An 18,703-nucleotide genomic window follows, 5' to 3' on the forward strand; every position below is an offset into this window, starting at 1 on the left:
CTAGCAGTTAGTGGATGTTGTCAAGGAAAAAGAGAAATAGAGTCCAACCGAAACCACTGTGATTCCAGGATGACTGTGAGAATACCCAAAATAGTTTTCCCTGCTTGAGGAAAAAAATCAGAGGCTGAACATTTGCTGGTGGTGGGAGGTTTAAATAGACTTCATTAAAATAATCCAGTCAGTCACTAAACAAATTAACAAGTGAACAACAATAACCAGACCTGCTACAATACATTATCTAAGATGTCTAATTAAAAAAAAAATTTACAAGGCATGAAAATAAACAGTAAGGTGTAACCCATACTTTGGATGCAAGCAGGGAACAGAAACTGCCTGTGAGAAAGAACAGATTTTTCACATTTATCAGAAAGGCTGTAAAGTACCCATTACAGACATGTTCACAAAACCAAAGGAAACCATGCATAAGGAAGTAAAGAAGGAACGGTGACAAGGTTGCATTAACAAATAGAGAATATTGGGACTTCCCTGGCGGCACAGTGGTTAAGAGTCCACCTGCCAATGCAGGGGACACGGGTTCGAGCCCTGGTGGAGGAAGACAGATTAAAAGAGATTATATAAGTTAAAGAACAAAGAGAAAAAGGAACACAGAAAAAAGAGCTTCAGAGAAATGTGGGGCGTTGTTAAACAAACCTACACATGTATAATGGGATTATCAGAGAGGAGAGAAAGCAGCAGAAATGACATTCCAAGAAATAATGGCTGAAAACATCCCAAATTTATTGAAAAACAATAACCTACTCATCCAGAAACCTCAACAAACTCTAAGCAGAATAAATGCAGAGATCCAAAGAGATACCATAGTAAAAATGCTGAAAGTCAAAGACACGCAGCAAGAGAAAAATGACTAGTTACTTATAATGTAACCCCAGTAAGATTAACAGCTAACTTCCCAGCAGACCAGATGGTCAGAAGGCAGTGGGAAAACATATTCAAAATGGTCAAGGGAAAAACCTGTTAACAGAGATTCCTATATCCAGCAAAGCTACTTTTCAAAATGATGGCAAAACTAAGACTTTCCTTAGTAAATACAAACTGTGAATTTGTTGACGGCAATAGGCACTTTACAATAGGCACTAATTAGAACAAACACAAAAAGATAAAGAGTACAGTATTATGGACTGAATGCTTGCATCCCTCCCAAATTCATATGTTGAAACCCTAACCTCAATGTAATGGTATTTGAAGATGGGGCCATGAAGAGGTAACTAGGTTAGATGACGTCATGTGGGTGGAGCCCTGGTCCAATGAGATTAGTGCTCTTATAAGAAAAGACATCAGAGAACTTGCTCTTCCTCTGCTTGCACAGGCTGAAGAAAGGCCAAATGAGCCCACAATGAGAAGGTGACCATCTGCAAACCAAGGGGAGAAGCCTCACCAGGTATCAACCCTGCTGGTACCTTGATCTTGGATTTCCAGTCTCCAGAACAGTGAGAAAATAAATTTCTGTTGTTTATGCCACCCAGTCGTTATGGCAGCCTGAGCAAACTAATACAACCAAGAACAGGTAATTATGTAATTGGAAAGACTGTAGAAATACATATTTTCCCTCCTTTCTTCTGATTTTAGAGGCAAGTGTATAAAATAATATGTATATAATATAATGTTGGGCCTATAACATATACAAATGTAACATATTTTTTTTTTTTTTTTTTTTTTTTTTTGTGGTATGCGGGCCTCTCACTGTTGTGGCCCCTCCCGTTGCGGAGCACAGGCTCCGGATGCGCAGGCTCAGCGGCCATGGCTCACGGGCCCAGCCGCTTCGCGGCACGTGGGATCCTCCCAGACCGGGGCACGAACCCGCGTCCCCTGCATCGGCAGGCGGACTCTCAACCACTGCGCCACCAGGGAAGCCCCAAATGTAACATATTTGCCAATAATAGCATGAAGGATGTGGGTGGGAACAAAGCTGTATGGGCTAAGGAAATGCCTACTGATGGTAAGGTAATAGTTATAACAATGTATTGTGTTTGTAATATTAATATAATATGTATAACAAGAATACCAGAAAAAAGGGGGGAAGAGAATAGAGCAGTGTAGCAGTAACTTTTCTTTATATCACTAGAATTAAACTAGTGTAAATCAGAAGCTGACTTGGATAAGTTAAGACATATATGGTAAATCCTAGAAAAACCACTAACAAAAACCCTCTAGAAAAGTAAAATAGAAAGAAATTAAAATGCTGCATTAGGAAATATTCATTTAATGCAAGAGAAAGCAGGAAAAGGAAGAATAAAAAAACAAACACAGGAGATAGAAAACAAAAAGCAAAATGGAAGACATAAGCCAAGTACATTAATAATAACATGAAATGTGAATGGATTAAATGATTCCATCAAAAGACAGAGATTGTCAGGATAAAAAATGATCCAACTATATGCTGTCTACAGGAGACACAAAGGCTGAAAATAACAGGATGGTAAAAGATATATCACACAAACAGTAACCACAAGAAAGCTGGTATGTCTATATTAATATCCGACAAAACAAACTTTAAAACAAAAACTGTATGAGATAAAGAAAGCATTTCATAATGAAAAAGGGTCAGGGAAATATAATAGTTGTAAACGTATCAGCTCCTAGTAAAGGAGCACCAAAATACATGAAACACACACTGAAAAGAATGTAGAGAAATATACAATTCAATGATAGTAGCTGGAGATTTCAACACTCCACTTGCCTTTTTTTTGGCTGCACCGTGTGGCTCGTGGGATCTTAGTTCCCAGACCAGGGATTGAACCCAGGCCCACGGCAGTGAAAGCAGGGAGTCCTAACCACTGGACTACCAGGGAATTCCCAACACTCTGCTTTCGATAATGAATAGAACAACAATACAGCAGATCAACAAGGAACAGAAAACCTGGATAACACTATAAACTAATTAGACCTAAGAGACATCTACAGAACACTCCATCCAACAATAACAGCAACAATACAATCTTTTCAAGTGTACGTGGAATATTCTCCTGATAGACCATATGCTGGGCCATAAAATGAACCTCAGTAAATTTAAAAGGATAGAAATAATACAAAGTATGTTCTCCAACCACAATGGAATGAAATTAGAAATAAACAGCAGGAAAAAACTTGGGACACACACAAGTAAGTAGAAATTAAACACCACAATACTATGTTACCAATAGGTCAAAGAAGAAATCAAAATAGAAACCAGAAAATACTTTGGGATGAACGAAGATGAAGATACAACATGCCAAATCTTATGGAATGCCACTAAAGCAGTGCTTTGAGGGAAACTTATAGCTGTAAATGCCAATATTAAAAAAGAAGAAAGATCTCAGATCAATAACCTACACTTCCATCTTAAGACATTGGGTAGAGGGCTGGGGGACAGATCACCAAACCAAAAGCAAGCCAAAGGAAGTAAATAAGAAAGATTACAGTGGGAATAAACAAAATAGAGAACAGAAAAACAAGATGAAAATCAGTAAAACCCAAAAGCTGAAAAGATGAACAAAATTGACAACTTTTTGTTAAATTGACCAAGAAAAAAAGAGAGAAAACTCAAATTACCAGAATCAGAAATGAAGAGGGGAGATTACTAGACTAACTACAGAAATAAAAAGGATAATAAAATAGTATGCAAAATTGTATACCAAGAAAATAGATCAAATTCCCAGAAATATACCAACTGCCAAAACGAACTCAAGTAGAAACAGATAATCAGAATGGATCTATAACAAATGAAGAGATTGAAGTAGTAATCATAAAACAACTTACACACACACACACACACACACACGCCCCTGCATAGAAGGTTTCACCACTGAATTCTATCAAACATTTAAAGAAAAATTAACAATAATTCTTCATAAACTCTTCCAAAAAACATAGAAAAGAACACTTCCCAACTCATTCTATATTACCCTAATACTAAAACCAGACAAAGGTACCACAAGACCACAGACCAATATCTCTTATGAATATAAATGCTAAAATCTGACCAAGTGTGATTTATCCCAGGAATGTCAGGGTCATTTAATATCTGAAAACCAATTAATGTAATACATTATATTTTCTCAACATGATACAGAGTACCTATGAAAAATCCACAACTAACATCTTTATTAAGGTGGAAGACTGAATGCTGTCCAGTCATGAAGAAGACAAGGACGTCAGCTCTCACTACTTGTATGGAACAGTGTACTAAGCATTCCAGCCAGAGCAATAAGGCAAGAAAATGAAATAAAAGGTACTCAAATTGAAAAGGAAGAAATAAAACAATTTCTTCACAGATGACAAGATCATGTATATGGAAAATCCCAAGAAATCTATTTAAGAAGTATTATAACTAGTAAATGAGTTCAACAAAGTTGTAGGATACAGGATCAATACACAAAAAATAGTCTGCATTTCTATACACTTCCAATGAACAATCAAAATGAAATTAAAACAATTCCATTCATAGTATCATCATGAAGAATAAAACACTTAGGAATAAGTTTAATAAAACAAGTGAAAAATCAACTCTAAAAACTACAGAAGCATTGTTGAAAGAAATTAAAGATCTAAATAACTGAAAAACATCCCATGTTCATGGAATGGAAGAATTAACATAGTTAAGATGCCAATTTTCCAAATTAATCTACAGATTTGACACAATCTCCATCAAAATCCCAGTTGACTTCTTTGTAGAAATGGATAAACTGATTACAAAATCATATGGAACTGCAAGGGACCCAGAATAGCCGAAACAATCTTGATAAGAGAACCAAACTGGAGGACTCACACATCCTGATTTCAAAACTTCATCAATACAGTGTAGCACTGGCACAGGATAAACAGATTAGTAGAAGAGCACTGACAGTCCAGAAATAAACCCAGACATCTATGATCATCTGATTTTCAATAAGGGTACCAAGACCATTCAATGGGGAAAGAACAGTCTTTTCAACAAATAGCACTGGGAAAACTAAATAGTTATGTGCAAAACAATGAAGTTGAATGCTTGTCTCATACCATATAAAAAATTAACTAAAAATGGATCAAAGATTTAAATGTCAGACCTAGGGGCTTCCCTGGTGGCGCAGTGGTTGGGAGTCCGCCTGCTGATGCAGGGGACATGGGTTCGTGCCCCGGTCCGGGAGGATCCCACGTGCCGCGGAGCGGCTGGGCCCGTGAGCCATGGCCGCTGAGCCTGTGTGTCCGGAGCCTGTACTCTGCAACGGGAGAGGCCACAGCGGTGAGAGGCCCGTGTACCGCAAACCACCCCCCCAACAAAAAAAAAGATTTAAATGTCAGACCTAAAACTATAAAGTTCTTAGAAGATATAGACATAAATCTTGGTGATCACAGACCTGGTAATAAATTCTTTGATATGATACCAAAAGCATGAGCAACAAAAGGAAAAAAAGATAAAATGGACTTCATCAAAGTGAAAAACTTTTGTACTTGAAAGGACTGCGTCAATAAAGTGAAAAGACAACCCACAGAAAGAGAGAAAATATTTACAAATTATATATGTTAAGGAACCTGTACCAGAATATATGAAGAACTCTTACAATTCAACAATAAAAAGACACACAACCCAATTAAATTGAGCAAAGGATCTGAATATACATTTCTCCAAGGAAAATATACAAATGGCTTAAAAAGCACAGAAAAACATTCAGTATTATTAGTCACCAGGAAAATCAAAATCAAAATCACGAGATATTACTTCACACTTACTAGAACGGTTATAATAAAAAAGTCAGATAATTAACAAGTATTAAAGGATGTGCAGAGGACTTCCCTGGTGGCACAGTGGTTAAGAATCCACCTGCCAATGCAGGGGACATGGGTTTGATCCCTGGCTTGGGGAAGATCCCACATGCCGCGGAGTAACTAAGCCCACGCACCACAACTACTGAGCCTGCACTTTAGAACCCGAGCGCCACAACTACTGAGACCGCACACCACAACTACTGAAGCCTGCACACCTAGAGCCCGTGCTCTGCAACAAAAGAAGCTACTGCAATGAGAAGCACGTGCACTGCAATGAGAAGCACGTGCACCGCAATGAAGAGTAGCCCTCGCTTGCTGCAACTAGAGAAAGCCCACGTGCAGCAACAAAGACCCAACGCAGCCAAAAATAAACAAAATAAATAATTTATATTAAAAAAGAAGCATGTGGAGAAATTAGATCACTCATGCACTGCTTATGGAAATGTAAAACGTTGCAGCTGCTTTGGAAAACATTATCCTCAAATGATTAAACATACAGTTACCACATGACCCAGTGATTCCACTCGTAGGTATATACCTAAGAGAAATGAAAACAGATGTCTACACAAAAATGTACAAACTAACGTTTACAGCAGTAGTCAAAGGTGGAAACAACCCAAATGTCCATCAACCGACAAATGGATAAACACAATGTGATATATCCCTACCATGGAGTATTATTCAGCTATAAAAAGGAGTAACCTACTGGTAATATGCTACAACATGGATGAACCTTAAAAACATTATGCTGAGTGAAAGCAGCCAGTCACAAATGACTACACATAATTCCATTGATATGAAATGTCCGTATCAGGGAACTCTACAGAGACCGAAAGTAGATTAGTGGCTAGGAGATGATAGTGGTGGTGGAGGGGTTGGAGGGCGATAGCTAAAGAGTACGGAGTTTCCTTTTTTTCCCCCTTCATCAGTATATTCACATTGAAATTTTAAAAACTGTGAGGAAATACACATAGCATACAATTTATCAACTTAATCGTTTTAAGCATATAGCTCACTGCCATTAAACACATTCACATCATTTCACAATCATTACCACCATCCATCTCCAGAACTCTCCATCTTGCATAACTGAAAGTGAACCCATTAAATGGCAACTCCCCATTCCTCCTTTCCTCAGCCCCCGGCAACCACCATTCTACTTTCTGATTCTATTCATTTGATGACTCTAAGTAACTCAAATAAGTAGAATTATACAGTAATTGGTCCTTTTCTGACTGGCTTACTTCACACAGCATAATGTCTTCAAGATTCATCCATGCGGTAGCATGTGACAGAATTTCCTTCCTTTTAAAAACTGAATAATATTCCAGTGTATGTGTACACCACATTTAATTTATCCATTTATCTGCTGATGGACACTTGGTTTGCTTCTACTTCAGGGTTTTGTTTTTTCTTTATAAATTTATTTATTTTATCTTTGGCTGCGTTGGGTGTTCGTTGCTGCGCGCGGGCTTTCTCTAGCTACGGCAAGTGGGGGCTACTCTTCGTTGTGGTGCGCAGGCTTCTCGTTGTGGTGGCTTCTCTTGTTGCGGAGCATGGGCTCTAGAGCGCAGGCTCAGTAGTTGTGGCGTGTGGGCTTAGTTGCTCCAAGGCATGTGGGATCTTCCCGGACCAGGGCTCAAACCCATGTCCCCTACATTGGCAGGTGGATTCTTAACCACTGCGCCACCAGGGAAGCCCTACTTCAGGGTTTTTGTTTGTTTTTCTGGAGAGAAAAATGTTCTAAAATTGACTGTGGTAATGGTTGCTGCACATCTGTGAATATCCGAAAAACTATTAAGCAGTACACTTAAGTGGGTGAATTGTATGGTATATGAATTTTACCTCAATAATGCTGTTTACAAAGAAGATAAATAAGGAAATAGTAGAACGGACAAAAATGGTGCATATGTAAAAGGTACACACAAAGAAGTCATATTATATGAAGTCATCCACAAAATGGTTGATGATTTAGGAAAAGTAATAGTATTCAAAACCCTACATAAAAATGTCATTGCTATCATTCACCTCTTCTCTTTATGGTTTTGCAAATATAATGACTGTTATTTCAAATTATTATTATTTTTGATGGGAGAATAGGACCCAGTGTATTCTTCTTAAGCAATAATTAGTTCACTTGAAAAGCAAGTCTCACATGTGCTACAGTTTTTAGTGACTACTAAAGATGATGTCATTGAAAATTTATGAATATTTGGCAAGGTGTGCTTTGGTTTTCTGCCTTTTTAAACCATCTGACGTCTTACTGCCAGTGACAGTCAAACAAACTTCCTGAACTTAATAACATTGCTTAGTAGACATGTGCTGTGTTCCCTGAAGATGCTGTAAGTAATCGATATAATCCATTTGGGGACTATAGTAGTCTGGGTATCACACGTTTAATTCTTTAATAATGAATTAAAGAGACTGAAGCAGGTAACAAAAAACAAGCACTCTGAATCTCATTAGTCCCAATGACTGATTCACCATCTGTGACAACCTGAGCAAATTTCACCAGAATTTAAACCAAATTTAATCAGCCTAGCAGAAAAAATAAAAATTAAAAATGAAAGTAAACTATTCAAAGGTTACTCCATATTTCTCTTGGATCAGTTTTGTTGGATTTTCCTATGAATAACAACATTTTTTACAACTTGTTTTTGGAGCAATTTTAATTTTGGGGGTGGATTATATTTGTGGTAAACCTTTTAGAGGTAGAATTACAGAATTAAAAAGTACAGCAGTTTCATGTTTTGTTAAATATCATCAGACTGATTTATAGAATCAGTTTTCATATACCTAGCACCCAGCAATGTTTGTCTCTCTGCTTAGTGTTAACTGTTTTGTCCTCCTTTTTTGGTTAAGGTTGCCTTAATTCTCATTTCTTAAGATTGTTGGGGAGAGTGAACGTTTTCTCATGTGATAATTTATTATTAGTTCTTGTCAAATGGGTAAACTACTTATTTCCATGAATTATTTGTGGAGTTCATTCTACAACTCTACAAATAATTATCATTAATATTATTATTCTAGAACATACAGAAGTGATACAAATGTTTATACGCTTTTATCAGACATCTGTCACATTTCCCCACATCTCGACGCTTTCTTTTTGAAATCTGTCTTAATGTAACTGTGCTGAATCTTTATATCAAAACAACCTTTAAAACATTCATCTACTCTTTGATAATGCACTTCACATCTTGAATCCTAAATCAGTGAGAAAAATAAAGCAGTCAGAAAAGTATTTTCATAAACTCTTCACCACACCTATCTACATACTAACATCTGAGCCCATGCACTCTGCTTTTCCTCCATTTACCATACGCAAATCCTCTGCATTTTATTTATGGCTAACTGACTTCCATTTGAGTGTTTACTCTCATCCGCCTTGAGGACCTTACAACTCTACCCCCTCTCTCCTATAGCAACACACCTCTTTCTGGTGTCTTTCATTTCAGCATGCAAACACTTTTTTTCAATAAAGAACAGGACACTCTCTCTTAACCTCATTTTCCCCTCCCATATACTACTGAAATTCAATGCTCCCTTTAGGGATGCAATTCTCAAAAGTTGTCTCTATTTAGTGTCTCCAGTTCCTCTCCTCCCATTCTCTTGCCCCTTATCTCTTAAAGTCTTCCCCCATAGTTAATGATTTTATTACCTATTTAGGGGTTTGAAATATATATACAACAAGAGTACCCAGAAATATATTATACATTTTAAAGAATTATAAGATGAAGAACTATGTAACCTCCATTTGGATTAAGAAAAGAACATCACTAAGTTTCCACAACTTTCCTCACCATGTACCTCTAACTATTGTATAGCAGTGCTCCACACGTAGGTTTAACTTTTTAAACAAATTGTTTCTGAAGGTGTTTTTTTTTTTTTAATTACTGAGGTTTGAGAATTCTTCATATCCTCTCTACATAAGTACTTTTTCAGATATTTGATTTCCCAGTCAGTATATTGTTTGACTTTTCATTTTTATTGTTGTGTAGCCAGTTTCCATCTGGTATAATTTTCTTACCGTCTGCAAGACTTCCTTTAACATTTCTTGCAGTGCAGGTAAGCTGGTGATTGTTTCAGTTTTTGCATGTCTGAAATAGTCTTTATTTCATATTTGTTTCTGAAAAATATTTCTACTGGTATAGAATTCTGTTTTTTCTCTCATAACCCCAAATACAGATGTTGTACCACTGTCTTCTGGCTTGTATTGTTTCTAACAAGAAGTCTATCGAATTCTTATCTTGTTCCTCTATATGTAACGTGTCTTTTCTTCTCTGGCTACTTTTACAATTTTCCCTTTATAACGTTTTGAAAAGTTTCCTCCATACTTCTTTTGCCTGAGTTTGTTGAACTTTTTGGATATGCAGGTTTATGACTTTCATAAATTTTGAAACATTTCAGCCATTACTATTCAAATATTTTTTTGTCCGCCCTTTTTCTCTCTTTGGAGGATGCCAAATGCACATGCATTAGGCCCCCTGAAAAGCACGGATGCTCTGTTCATTATTTCCTAGTCCTTCTTCCTCTGTCTGAATTTTATACTGGCATTGTTTCAGTCAGTTTCAATTGACTGATTTTTCCTCATTATTGGCCTTATTAGTTTCTCACTTCCTTGCATACTTCCTAATTTTTGATTGGATGCCAGGCATTATGAATTTAACCTTGTTGACTGTTGGATATCCTTGTTTTTTTTTTGTTTGTTTTGGCTGTGTTGGGTTTTCATTGCTGTGCGCAGGCTTTCTCTAGTTGCGGCGAGCGGGGGCTACTCCTTGTTGCAGTGCATGGGCTTCTCACTGCGGTGGCTTCTCTTATTGCAGAGCACAGGCTCTAGGTGAGCAGGCTTCAGTAGTCGTGGTGTGCGGGCTCAGTAGTTGTGGCTCGTGGACTCTAGAGCACAGGCTCAGTAGCTGTGGGGCATGGGCTTAGTTGCTCTGTGGCATGGTATCTTCCAGGACCAGGGATTGGACCTGTGTTCCCTGCATTTGTAGGCAGATTCTTTTTTTTTTTTTTTTTTTTGCGGTACGCGGGCCTCTGCCTGCTGTGGCCTCTCCCGTTGCGGAGCACAGGCTCTGGACGCGCAGGCTCAGCGGCCATGGCTCACGGGCCCAGCCGCTCCGCGGCATGTGGGATCCTCCCAGAACGGGGCACGAACCCGTGTCCCGTGCATCGGCAGGCGGACTCTCAACCACTGCGCCACCAGGGAAGCCCGCAAGCGGATTCCTAACCACTGCGCCATCAGGGAAGTCCCCCTTGTATTTTTAAATAATATTTCTGAGCTTTGTTCTGAGCCACAGTTATCTGGAGACAATTTAATCCTTTTGGGTCCTGCTTGTTTAAGGCAGGACCAGAGCAGCTTTTAATCTAAGGCTAATTGTCCTCCACTACTGAAACAGTATTCTTTTAAGTCCTCTACTCAATGCCTCATGTGTTATGAGGTTTTGACATACTGGCTGGTAGGAATTTAAACTCTTCCTGTCTTTGTGTGAGCTCCAGGGATTGTTCTGCCTGTTCCTTTTGAATGGTTCTTTTCCCTGCCTTGAGGAGTTTTTGCACATAAATGCACCAGTCAGCAATCAACTAAGACTCAAAAGGGTCCCACTTAGATCTCCAGAGCAACCTCTTTGTAACCCTCTTCTCTTCAGTATTCTGCCCTGCAAACTCTAAGCCACCTTGGCTTCCTGGGACTCCTAATTCCATCTCCTTAACTTAGACAGAGGGTCTTGCTTGGGTTCCTCCTCCCTGAGATGTGGCTAGGAAACTCTCCCCAGGCAGCAAGCTGGGGCAATCGTAAGACTCACTTGTTTGTTTTCCCTCTCTCAGGGTTTACTGTCCCTCACTGCCTAACAAAAACTTTTGTTTCATGTATTTGTCTCTAGTTTTAAAGTTATGGTAGGAGGATAAATTTGGTTTCTATTATTCTATCATGGCTGGAAATGGAAATCAAGAGGATGTAGGTTTTTAAGATCCTTTCATCAACATGTCTGATATTGTCCCCAACACTGATAAGTAAAACACAGGAGCTGTTTTACACAGGAGTGTGAAACACAAGAGTTGTTTTACACAGCAGTGTAAAACACACTCTCAATAGAAATTATTCACAAAATAAAATAAATAGAATATGCCAAACGGGCACTTCCAACACAAACCTTTTCTGCTTCCTAAACTTGGAGTATCTCAGGGGATCGCTTGTTATCTAGGTTACCTATGGCCTGAAGAAATAACAAATAAAATGGCAAGCCATTCAAATTCTTGGGCTGTGAAGAAAGTCAGGATGGATTTTGAGAAACAATTTGGAAAAGCTTAAAATTTACTTGAGGAAGAAAGCTGTAAAAATCTAACGAATAATTCAAAAGTGGGTGGGACGATTAAGAGATGTACTCCTTTTTCCTTATGTTTAAACAAAAAACTAACTGAATTTCTCCTTACATAAGTTCTTTCCCTTCCGTCTTTCAAAAAGGTACTACCTATTTTTGAATAACTACTCTTCTTGACCTTTTATCTGTAAGACTTCATGAACTGCAGAACTTGTAATTTCCTTCTTAGAGTTCTTTATTTGTTATTTTGGCCACATTGTGGGGCTGGCTTATTTATTTATTCATTACAAATTATTTATTTATTTATTTTTGTCTGCATTGGGTCTTCGTTGCTGCATATGGGCTTTCTCTAGTTGTGGTGAGCGGGGCTACTCTTTGTTGCGGTGCACGGGCTTCTCATTGTGGTGGCTTCTCTTGCTGCGGAGCACGGGCTCTAGGCACGCAGGCTTCAGTAGTTGTGGCATGCGGTCTCAGTAGTTGTGGCTCATGGGCTCCAGAGCACAGGCTCAGTAGTTGTGGCGCATGGGCTCAGATGCTCCGCGGCATGTGGGATCTTCCCGGACCAGAGATTGAACCTGTGTTCCCTGCCTTGGCAGGTGGATTCTTAACCACTGCGCCACCAGGGAAGTCCCTGGTTTAATTTTTAAACCAGAGCTTATGAACAATGTAATTAAAAATATAGAAAATATAATGTCTAGAATATATGATTCTTAACAAAGTTCACATATTATGTGTACACTGAAAAATAACTTGAATGAAGACACCAAAATTTAACAGTGATTATCTCTGAGTGGTGAGATCGTGGCTGATTTGCTTTTTCACCATTTTTTACATTTTGAAAATTTTATATTTTCAAATTTTCTACAATGACTCTGTATTGTATGTATAATCAGGAAGACCCAAACAAGTTAAATAGAGAAAACACTCTTTTAACGGACAAAATGTAGATGCAGGAGAATTATTTTGCCCAATAGAAATTCACTGAGAAAGACTGAAAAATGAAAAGATTTTTGCATGAAATAACACCTCTCGTCCTTATTCTTTAAAGATATCTACTTAAAAATTATTAATCTAAAATAGAGACTTCCAAAAAAATAAAAGAAAATAGAGACTTCCCTGGTGGTGCAGTGGTTAAGAATCCGCCTGCCAATGCAGGGGACAAGGGTTTGAGCCCTCGTCCGGGAAGATCCCACATGCCATGGAGCAACTAAGCCCGTGTGCCACAACTACTGAGCGTGCGTTCTGGAGCCCGTGAGCCACAACTACTGAGCCCGCATTCCACAACTACTGAAGCCCGTGCACCTAGAGCCCATGCTCCGCGACAAGAGAAGCCACTGCAATAAGAAGCTTGTGCACCTCAACAAAGAGTAGCCCCTGCTCACTGCAACTGGAGAAAGCCCATGCGCAGCAAGCAAGACCCAATGCAGCCAAAAATAAATAAATAAATTTATATTAAAAAATTACTATTGAAACTAACACACCATTGTAAAGCAATTATACCCCAATAAAGATGTTTAAAAAAAAAAAAAAAATTACTATTATCACTCATTTTTGGTGAGTTTACAAGAAATGGAATAGCTATAAGCATCCTCTTCCCTTCCTATTTAACATTATTTTTGTCCATATAACTTAATTTACTAATTAATTTTGCTGATAAATAAAAGCTGTTATATCCAATGAAGAGAAAATAAACATTCTGAAAAGGCAATGTTTTAGCACCAGAAGTAACTTTCTCAACATTTTATTTCTCTAGGCTAAGTGTTAACAAGTTCCCTTTTAATAACAACAGAAGGAAAAGTTCACTAAAACATATGGTTCAGATTGAGACTCTGTTATTGACAAGTATTTCAAAGGATGGCTGAGGCAAACAAAAAACCAAAATGCAAAACTAGAAGTTTAGGAGAAATTAAATGAATCCAAAACAGTTCCAGAAGTAGGACAAAGGGGACACTAGAGGGATACTAGTTTACAAAATGAGGAAAAACAGACTATGCAGATGGAAAAAGGAAAAAGACTTAAAAGTAGGTTTTCTTTTTCATTATTTCATAAAGATTCTGTGAAACCTTTTTTTTAGAGTTCTGAAAAATAAAGTTTACAGTGTCTTCAAGTTCCCCTCTCTGTACGCTAGCCCTTTGAGATTGCAGATCAAAGACAAAAGTATATTCTCCTTCTGAGTGTCAAGATAAAAATGGGAAAATAAATGGTAATACAAAAAAATCCCAAATGGGAGCATTCTGAAAATATTATCCAACTAGCCTGCCCATTTTTGCAGACTGTAGGAATGAAATTAGATTTTTCTCTACATCATAGACAGAAATACCATGATTTGTTGTAAAACTAGTTTCTCTGACCGGTACATGGCTTGCTGAAAGGGACAAGACACATGATTTGTATCAGGCTATGCTAAATCCTCATAGTACACATAACAACACAATCCAATCCAAACACAAAATTGCCTCAGTGATAACTGATTGGTTGAGCTGAAAGTAAAGATAATTCAAATTCCACTTTTCTGCATAAGGAGCCGCCACAAGAAAATGGATTGCTAAGCAACTCAAGCTAAGGAAGACATTTTTCAGAACAAAGGCTCACTTAGTGTTCTTACAGAAATCTTATAATCTGGTAATGTTTTAGTATAAACATGAGTGTTTGGATCAGGACCCTATAGCTTAGAGTTTAAGATATACTTTCCCCCTGTGAACAAACTGAGATTTATTATACTTGCTGGTATGGAGTAATCAACACAGTTTTACCTTAGGACACTGGGTCTTGGATGAAATTTTACAGTGACAGATATTATGACTTTCTTGCAAATGTGTAAAATGTTACTGGGTTATGGCGACTTGTGCATAGCTGAAGTGTACAGATGAAAAAAAGGGCTGGTTAGCATAGGTCAGTGAGTCTCAACTCTTATTGCCAGAAGAATCACCTGGAAGGTTTTAAAAAATAATGGGAAATTTTAACACAGTATAAATTTCTATTTTCAGGACTTCCCTAGCAGTCCAGTGGTTAAGACTCCGTGCTTCCATTGCAGGGGACGCAGGTTCAATCCCTGGTCTGGGAACTAAGATCCTGCGTGCTGCACAGTGAGGCCCAAAAAATTTTTTTTAAATTTTCACTGTGCAGCAGCTCTACCACAAAAGAGCTGGGGCTCATCATTGTATAAAACTCCAAAGTTGCCTGTGAGATTTCAACCAACTTGTTTAAAAAGCCTGGGCTTGTTCAGTTTGTGGCATCCACAGAAAGGAGGAAATATGTGAGTTCCTCAGGTGTGTATGTATGTGTGTTTATGACAATAAATAAAATGAGAGTCAAGTCCCCATTTTCCCAAACAGATTCAATGGAGCAAGTACTGCAACCCCTTCTTCACCTCTAAATACCATCTGTAACCATAACTGGGTGACAACCTCTTATCAGCAATTCTACCTTCAGACTCCTTATTAAAAAGAGCACCAAGGCTACTCTGGCAACCTTACAGAAATGTCATGAGAATAAATGAAAGACTGTAATCCACTCTGAACAGCAGACTAAAAGTACCCAACTCAAAGGAAGACTATTTTTTTTTTTAACACATTAGGCTTATCAGAGAAGTTTCTGTTCTTTTAAGTTAAGTGGCTAATGGAATACTTCACGACTTGCTTTAATGTAGACCTACTATCATTTGCTTCTCATATGCCTCCCTCCTCTTAACTGATGAAAAAGGAGCTCCCCAGAGCCTGAAAGATTCCAGCAAGATATTTTGCTCTTGAAGTTATATACAGGAAATACATTCTCCCCAGACTCTTACAAAAACCTTAAATATTAACACATAAACGCTCTTCACTCTAAGATCTATGGCCAACTATTGATTCCACTTAGGTGAGTAAAAGGAGACTGGCCTACTACTTTCAGGCACATGAGAGAAAATTTGATTCTCCATTGGTTTACATATGGAATGCCTTGCTTATACTGATTTTGTTTAAAAAAGTGCTAGATAAATAGATTGTATTGTAGTTTTTCTGTTCTAGATTAGAGAATGATCTCAGGTAATGCCCCTTAGGCAACTTTAAAATTAGCAACAGACCGTAATCCTGATAAACAATGAGGAGCTATAAGATTAGGCTTTTTATTCATACTCACCTTAAATTATTTTGTTGGCCAGGTGGAATGATGCTATAGTAAACTGGCATTCCTGCTGTAGGCATAGATCCTTGATTAGACTGATTAGGGAACATAACAGGCTGTTGATAAGTCTGATGGGCAATTCCTTGAGAACCTTGAGGCAGTGAAACCTAAAATTTGAAAGGCAATTTAAAGGCAAAAAACGTTCTTTAAAACCTTGCAAATGTTAATGTCTCCAGCCTCCATAAACTTTCAAGTGTGAGCAGTTAGGAATAAGGTAAAACTGCCAATAGGCTGTCCTGATAAGTTAGTTACAGCATTACCACTTTATTTCAATGTTCCTTTTAGCTGGTTATTGTTTTTGGCTAGCATTTATCAATAGTACAGTAGGCTAGGAGTTATGACTCACATCCCAAAGTAGAAGTTATCTTATTATTTTTATTTTAAAAATTTATTTATTTAATTTTTCGCGGCGTTGGGTCTTTGTTGCTGCATGCGGGCTTTCTTTAGTTGCAGGGAGCCAGGGCTACTCTTCGTTGTGGTGTGCAGGCTTCAGTAGTTGTGGCAGGCGGGTTCAGTAGTTGTGGCTCGCGGGCTCTACAGCACAGGCTCAGCAGTTGTGGTGCACGGGCTTAGTTGCTCCGCGGCATGTGGGATCTTCCTGGACCAGGGATCGAAGCCATGTCCCCTGCATTGGCAGGTGGATTCTGAACCAATGCGCCACCAGGGAAGTCCCAGAAGTTATTTTTAAAAAGAAACAGTTTCCAAATAAGGATGACCCTTTCACATGGGAAGAGTAATGCAATTTACCTCAGGTAGAGAGAAGTAAAACTCAGATAGGGTACTAGTGAGATACACTGGATCAGAAAGTGTGAGCTCTGAAGCTTAAGATATCTAGATGTGATACTGACTCCAACAACTTTACTATATATGTGACACTGGGCAAACGACTTAACTCAGATTCTGAGGCCCCAGAGTTCATTATCTGCAAAAACAGGATGCCACCTCCACCTCAGGAGGGGTATTATCTCCATTATAATCTCCATTTACAGGATCTGGCACAGCAGGCATCTGATGAACAGTGGATCTTTCAATTCTGTTTTCCACATTCATCTACATAGAAACCACATGAACATAATCAGGACTTCCCTGGTGGTGCAGTGGTTAAGAATCCGCCTGCCAATGCAGGGGACACAGGTTTGATCCCTGGTCTGGGAAGATCCCACATGCTGTGGAGCAACTAAGCCTGCGAGCCATAACTACTGAGCCCTCACGCCACAACTACTGAAGTCCACAGGCCTCGAGCCCGTGCTCTGCAACAATATAAGACACTGCCATGAGAAGCCTGCGCAACACAACCAAGAGTAGCTCCTGCTCGCCGCAACTACAGAAAGCCCGCGCACAGCAATGAAGACCCAACGTGGCCAAAAATAAATAAATTAAAAAAAAAACAAAAACACATGAACATAATGGATTCATTTCTCTAGTTTCCAGTTTCTAAAATAGAAACCACAACGGCATAATGGTTTTGTAATTTACAAGTGCACCACATTAGTTGCATTACAATGATTTTGGTAAATAAAGCCTGTGTAAAAGCTTCTGATGATGATGTCAGCAACAGTAGTAACAGTGATAACAATCAAAGTTAACATTACCGAGTACTTACTACCATGTTCAGGTTCTGTTCCAAGAACTTTATGTATATTATTACATCAAGTCTTCCTAACAACCCTAAGAAGTTACTTTTATCATCCTTGTTTTATAGAAGGGGTTAAAAATTGAGGTTAATAACTTGCCCAACGTTGTATAGCTAGTAAGGAGAAAAGTCGGGGTTTGAACCCATGCCCACTGGCTCCAGAGCCTTAGTTCTTTAACCACTTCATCATTCTCTATACCTGGGCTCTGTGATTTATAAGTTGATGATTAACTTCTAAGTCTTGCCTTCATAACATGTTTCTAAACTAGTAACTAGTCCTTTCAAAATACACAGTAATCTCTTAAACTACTTTCAGTTTGGCTCAGCAGCAAAGATAAAGTTGTTGGTTTGATTTATCCAATTTTTTATGACAAAATATATTTCAGTCTTTTTGTCTACTGAGGCAGTGTAACATCCTAAGATTATTTCTGATTGTATCTAAGTTAGTGTATATGCAACATCTAGGAAAAATGGCAACTCAATCTAGATGATTTAAGCTACAGAATAGATTTGTAACTAGTGGTAAAGAAAAAAACTGAAGTACCAAAAGAGAGGAAACCGTACTTGAGAATGTACAGCCACAGAATATACTCTACTGAGTAGATGACTTTTCAGGCTTATTATTTATTTGTTAATTTAAAATTTTATTTTTTTCAGCCGTGATGCACGACTTGCAGGATCTTAGTTCTCCGACCAGGGGTTGAACCCAGGCCCTTGGCAGTGAAAGCGACGAGTCCTAACCACTGGACTGCTAGGGAATTCCTTCGGGCTTATTTTTTAGATGACAGTTTATTGCCACCTAGCTTATCTAACCAAATGTAGTAGGAAGCATGAAGCAGCC

At 38.4% G+C, this 18,703-nt stretch overlaps 1 protein-coding gene across 16 annotated transcripts in view; it reads right to left on the reverse strand.

Annotated features, from left to right (window-relative positions):
* Positions 1–18,703, reverse strand: part of R3HDM1 (R3H domain containing 1) — a 177,860-nt gene that overhangs the window by 19,308 nt on the left and 139,849 nt on the right. For all 16 annotated transcript variants that reach the window (XM_032637464.1, XM_032637463.1, XM_032637458.1 and 13 more), the window contains one exon: positions 16,185–16,336. In XM_032637464.1, coding sequence (XP_032493355.1) covers positions 16,185–16,336 — 152 coding nt within the window. The remainder of the gene's footprint in view (positions 1–16,184; positions 16,337–18,703) is intronic.

This window comes from Phocoena sinus, chromosome 7 (genome assembly GCF_008692025.1).
Source record: "Phocoena sinus isolate mPhoSin1 chromosome 7, mPhoSin1.pri, whole genome shotgun sequence".
Taxonomy (NCBI): domain Eukaryota; kingdom Metazoa; phylum Chordata; class Mammalia; order Artiodactyla; family Phocoenidae; genus Phocoena; species Phocoena sinus.